Raw genomic sequence first — 6,344 nt, 5'->3', positions numbered from 1 at the left:
TAGCATCGTCATTAACATTGAAAACCCTCACGAATGAATAGAAACCTTAGTTCCACAGCCTAAATATCCTATTTAGTTATGCAAAAAATTCTACTAATCCTAGCCGTTCTCTAGACTATTTAGAGTACGTCTTCCAACACCCATAATGATGTCTATATAGACCGTATTAGGAGTTGTTAGTTTAACTGATGGGCCTCTTATTTAGCTAGCACATCTTATGGGTGTATAAGGCCCAAAACATATTTTTTACTAACATGCTTTTCGCTTTTGATCAGTCGGAATTACCAAATAATGAACATTTGAATTCTGTAGGTTTCAAGAAAGAAGAGGTGAAGGTTCAACTGTGCAAGAGTGCAGGAATTCTGAAGATTAGTGGACAAAGACCAGTCAATAAATTCTTGAGCTTTCAGAAGGAAATTCATGTTTCAACAAATTGTGACAAAGGTAAAATTAGTGCAAAACTTGTAAATGGAATTCTTTATATTAAACATCCAAAACTTATAATAAGGAGTTCATCAGAAAAAAGAGATAAGGAATTGCCACCCTCAACCAGTGAACCAGAGCAGGATCACAAAACACAAGAAATGAACACTTCAAGAAATGAAATTAATGAGCAGGAGAATGCTGAGAATATCCCTGCTAAAGAAGAATCCAAAGAAGAACCAAAGACCAGAGAAAAAACACAAGTTAAACCGCACGATCAATCGATAAAAGATAACACAATGCGAACTACTAGTGATTTATTTGAAAATCTAAAGGGGTCAAGGCAAGTCATAAACATATCCTTGGCTGCTCTGGTGGTTCTTGGTATCGGCCGCTATGTTATCAATGTGATGAGCTCTCCCAAGAAAGCTAAAGAATGAGACTAGCTAGCTTGTCTTCCTGCAATACAAATTTGAAATTTGGGAAATTATGCATTTCCTCTGCTGTGATTGTAAATAAAAGTTATAAAAGGTTTATTCTGAAATGTAATCAATGAATTTGTTATTTATCAAAACAAAGATCAGCATTTGAGTAAAGCTGGCATTAGTGCTAATGTGGTGAGATGGTTTATGTCACGTCACACGTGTACTCACAGTAGTATTTAACCGTAAATAATACTTAGAAGACTTACGGGGTTTCCCTTGTGGAAGCAAATCTACAACAACCATGACTAGAGTCACTAATAGTCAGATAAATTTCCTGTGTCTAGAGCCTAGATAGAATGTTTTATGTTCGCAAACCATAGCTATCTTATTATGGTGGAAAACCTTATCTTTTCCAATATCCACAATAGTGTATTTATAGGTTATGGGTAGGATTTAGAAAGAGGATAAGCACATAAGCTAATTAACACCCCTTATTGATACGATATCGGATGGCTCAAGTGCTCAACCTTCTCCAAGGCCTTGTACTAGAAGTCAAGCCAAGAACTTTCAGGCCTTACAAGCCAAGTTCGTATAGAATGAAGCTATGGAAGCCCTTGAAGACAACCATTGGAGAGCCTTCAAGCTATGGAAGATAGAATGGAGGAAGAGTTCAAGAGTCCAAAAGTCCAAGGCCCAATACTTGCCTCCTAAAGAAGCTCAAACGTTTGATATATGGCTACAATTGCAAGCTTGGATAGTTAAATGCCAAATACGGCTATTAGTTAAATAATTGTGGTTAGGCATGTAAAGGCCAAACTATATAAGCTTGCCTTAGCCTATTTTCATTCCTTAGTTGTTGATTGATGAAGAAACTCTTATGAGAGTAGTTCTTCTTCAATTGAGTTTGGGTTAAGCTAGGATTAGCTAGTGTTAGGTAGTAGGAGGACTCCCTTAACTATTTACCTTGGTCACCTCTAGGATAAGATTTTCCATGCATGAGTTTAAGTTCCCTTCCCCCTTGGATTGAATCATATCTTTTTTGTTGATTGATAGGTGGTTGTAACCAATCCAATGTTGATCACATCAATTAGTGGATTTGATCCTTTCTTTCCTGCATTCTCCTCTCCTATTCTTCTATTTCATCTATTGATTTCTCCGATCTTTAATTTCCGCATATTTGTTGTTGTTTTCATACTTTCCTAGTTATGATTGTATCATTTGGTATTAGAGCTTGGGATAAAGGATTGTTTTATACAATTCTTAATCCTTAGTTCTTTTTATTTTGATTAAAAAAATCTAGAAAAAAAATCAAAAATTAAAAAAAAAACTAGGGAAATGTTTAAGAGTATAAAATCATCAATATTCGTAAAAGTCTAACTCTAGGAAAATGTTTAAGTCTACTACTTATACTAGGGAAATAAGGAAGACAAGCTAGTTATTACAATTATACCCTTAATAAAGTAAGGGCCTTATTTGGTTGGTCTTCCTTGGAAATGAAACTTGAAAAGGCTTGTATTTAAGTATTAGCCTCTTTTCATGCATAGCCATCTTCGTCACTCTTCCCAATTCCGTCCTCCCATGCAATCTTCCACACTTAGGATCATCGGTATGACGCGCTAATGCATGCTCACAAGCGCCTATCTTCATGTACAACCTTTGTGATGTATGGAGCCCCTTGACTTAACTCCACATAAACGACCTAGGGGCTACTAGGATTTCATCAGTTTAGGGGAAGCTAGATCTGAAAAAATTGGGATGAATTTGAGTTGAAATTGAAGCACTTACAAATTTGGGTGTGCTAAGTGTTCTTGAAGACCTTCGTAAGTTCATAAGGAAGAAGGTGAAAAAGTAGAGTTTGATCCAAAAACCCAAGTGAGAATTTGAGAAAAAGTGTTTTTTAGTGCAAAAGAGGAAAATCAGAGTGGGCCACGTGGCCACCCACATAGCTGGCATCACCCACGCATCCAAGGAGAAAAAGAATTTAGGTTCTGGAATCACCCACATGAGCTATGTGGCCCACATAGCTTACCGACGTAACTCACCCACGTAGCTGTCCTCACCCACATAACCACCCACGTAGCTGAACGTGAGGGATATTTTGCCACATTTTTTGGACAACTTTAACTTCTTTTCTTTGATCTTCCAAATTAATTGACACTAGTAACTGTTGTTACTTGACTTTTAGTTAGTTTTTTGTGTTCGTATTTTTATTTCGTGCCAATTCTTATCGTGCTTTTCTCGTTTTATTTCTTTGATACTTCTTTGTCTCTTCTTTCGTCCTTTACAAGTTCATTTTTTAGTGTCTCATAAACTTGATTCTGAACCGATACATGTTGATATCTTAGAACTTATTCAAGTCGGTGGTTCACGAGTTAAGTGATACTCTTAGAGTGGTAAAGGCAAGAAGGTGAGCACATTTGAGTGGTGCTAGCCAAGGACAAACAAGTGTAAACACGAGTGATTGTTGAGGAGCTTTTATTACTAACCTTGTTTGCGTGTTTTATAGGTACACGGATAGGACACGTAAGGAATCATGTCATCCATAGCTTTGGATCCTTGTGATGATGACATGGAAGGCTATGCCTTTAGCGACGGAGGATATGACCATGATGATGATAGATATTATGGATTCGATGATGGTCAATATGATCATGAACAATATGGTAGTGAGAACTACTACTCCGAAAGTGAATATGAAGCCGATGGTGCTCATGGAACTTATGATGAAGATAAAGGAGTAGAAGAACCTTGTGATGATATTTATAGTGAAGATAAAGGTTCTAACACTACAAAGCATAGATATGGAGGCGACTTGAGGAATAATTCTTTCTCAGACATACCTTATGAATTATTTGATGAAGATCCTCATGAAATAGGAAGTTGTGATGAATAAGAATCTTGCGATTTTGCACCTTGTGATGAATATGTCTATGAATATAGTGGGTTTGATTTTAATTGTGAAGAGTCTTATAGTGGATATTCATGTGCATTGTTGTGTGATACTTTCTATCCTAAACGAGATGGTATAAGTGTGTGTGTGTGTGTGTTGGAGTAAGTCGGAGTCGTCCTAGAAGAGAAAGAGAATATGCATTTCCTATATCAAGAACTATAATGTATCGTGTTTCTTATCCTAATACAAATGTGTCATGTTCTTAATATGGATATGATTTTGAGAGTAGGAGGGGAGCATCGATAGGCAATGAAAGTAGAGGATATTTAATGTTTTGGGTGAATAGTAAGAGGCAAACTCTTGAAACAAAAGTTAGTTTCTTGGTTGTACTGGATGCTTTCTTGTGCTTAATGATGGTAGTTATACTAACTACATTACACCTCAAGTGGTTGAATGGTTGAGGATACCTTGTGTGAAGAGATAAAACCCTCATTATGATCAAAGAAGGTATGTGGTTGATAAGAGCACGAAGGTATTCTTTGCTCATGGCGATTATGAAGAGGAGGTTTGGTGTGATGTGCTTCCTGTAGACAATTGTCACTTGTGTTTGGGAAATCCTTGGTTCCAAGAACATAGGATTCCATATGAGAAAAAATGGTATAAGAACGTCATGGACAAGAAAGGGAAACTTCTCTTTCCACCCCGACCACCTAAAGATGAAGCAAATGCAAGTGAATCACTTTCTAGAGTGAGAGATCCTGATCCAACTATGGGAAAGGATGGACAAAAGGGTTTTGAAACGATTGAAAAGAATCTCCAAATAGTTGCTCAATTCTTAGCCAAGGAGCAACCAATATAAGAAGAGAAGTCCACTCCAAGTGGAAGCTAGAAGTGAAGGGTTCACCTAATCCTTATACGGAATTCTTGGCACTTGTCCCAACTCCTACGAAATTGAGAGAGAAAATATTGAGGGGAGTAAGGGAGAGAAAGGTGAACTCTAGAGTAGAAAAAGGAAAGGTTGTGAGGAGTGATGTGAGAGGGTTGTCACAGCCCCATTCTAACTTATGTAACTTTTACTTCTTCTCTAGTTGTCTTGATAATTGTGCAGGTATTCTTGGAAGCAAATCGGATGTTGAACCTCAAATGTTGAAAAATTATGAGGTAGTCGAAGACTTCCGGAATGAGCAAATGTGCTCCAAAGTTGAAAACAAGGTAAAGAAGCTGCGTCATGTGAACTTCAAGGTAAAATAGCTAATCTCAACACTCTAAATGTTGTGAATGAGCATGTTGACTTGAGTGTGTAGCTTGTTTTTTATGTGAGCTTAATGGACCTTTACCATGTGTTGAGCTTGGATTTTTTATGATTGTTGACAATGTTTTCAATGTTGTTGTTCCAACACTAGTTGATCCTCTTGATGACCGGATTGATTCTTTATGCTAGATTAATTTTTATCCACCTAGTGTTGACACTTGTGGTGAACATGTTACTGCATTATCACGTGATAAGATTGCTCACACACTAGTTGATCCTATTGATGACCAGATTGATTCTTGTAGCAAGATCAATTTGAGTCCAATTAGCGTGGATACTTGTGTTGATCAACTAGCTTTTGATAATAGTCCACTAATTGAGAAAATTTGTGATGTGCTTAATGAATCTCAAATTAGTGATGATGTTGATATAGTTGGTCATATAGATAGTCATGTGATGGATCGTACTTTGAAAGATGACATTTGTACTTTTGAGAATGAACTTAGATGCTTTGATTCCTCATCATTCATTGATTGTTCGCTCTTTAAAGATAATGTCTTATTTGGTGATGGCATGACTATTGAAAGTGAAGTGCATAGTGGTATGTAGTATAATGTTAAAAATGTAGCCCGTTGGAGGCTATAATGTGTTTAGTAATCCACTATGGGAAGATATATCCTCACCAATAACGAAAAGTCTTTCTTGAGGGTTTGTAGCCCGCTTGATGGGTCAATGTCGTGTTTGGAAAAGGCTTTTGAAAGTGAAGAGTGCTCAAGATCGTACTCTTTGGAAGGACTATGCTAGATCTTCTAACCTAAGGGGTGATAAGATGCTAGTCAAAACTTGACATAGGATCGAAGAGCTTGAAGGTAAAACTCTCTGTCTTGATGAACTTGATTATTTGATTAACTTGTTTATGAAGTTTCATCAAAAGAGGAGTCATGAAGAGAAGGACCACTGGAGGGAACCTTATGGAATGGCAACTTGGTGTGAAGTCACATCTTGTACTTCCTTCATGGACGGTATGTATTCGTGGATCATGCTTATTTTTGGTAAGCCATAGAGGTAATTTCTTTGTGTGATGAGTATGGTAGTAACACTTCTAGTCATTCATGTGACTCTTTACTAGTGTTATTACTTGATTTTATGTTGGGCTCGCATGGAGATCTCTTGCAAACTAGTGTAGGGGATACATTTGTATTTGATCCCGGTGTTGACTTGGTATTGAGTCCTTTATTAAGGTGGGCTGGCGCATTGGATAGGGTCTTAACTTGGGTTGGTTTTGTTTGTGATCTTGCACTTAGCCGTGAAGGATATCAATTGTTCTTGACTTAAGGGGAGATATGTGTTTCTT

At 37.2% G+C, this 6,344-nt stretch overlaps 1 protein-coding gene across 1 annotated transcript; it reads left to right on the top strand.

Moving 5' to 3' along the window:
- Positions 1 to 254: 254 nt before the first annotated feature.
- LOC132628444 (inactive protein RESTRICTED TEV MOVEMENT 2-like) lies at positions 255 to 863 on the top strand. Its single transcript, XM_060344224.1, has one exon. It carries the CDS (start codon positions 255 to 257, stop codon positions 861 to 863), a length of 609 nt encoding a protein of 202 aa, XP_060200207.1.
- The last annotated feature ends 5,481 nt before the right edge of the window (positions 864 to 6,344 follow it).

Source organism: Lycium barbarum, chromosome 2 (genome assembly GCF_019175385.1).
Source record: "Lycium barbarum isolate Lr01 chromosome 2, ASM1917538v2, whole genome shotgun sequence".
NCBI classification, from domain to species: Eukaryota; Viridiplantae; Streptophyta; class Magnoliopsida; order Solanales; family Solanaceae; genus Lycium; species Lycium barbarum.
This window is presented reverse-complemented; position numbering and strand designations above follow the sequence as displayed.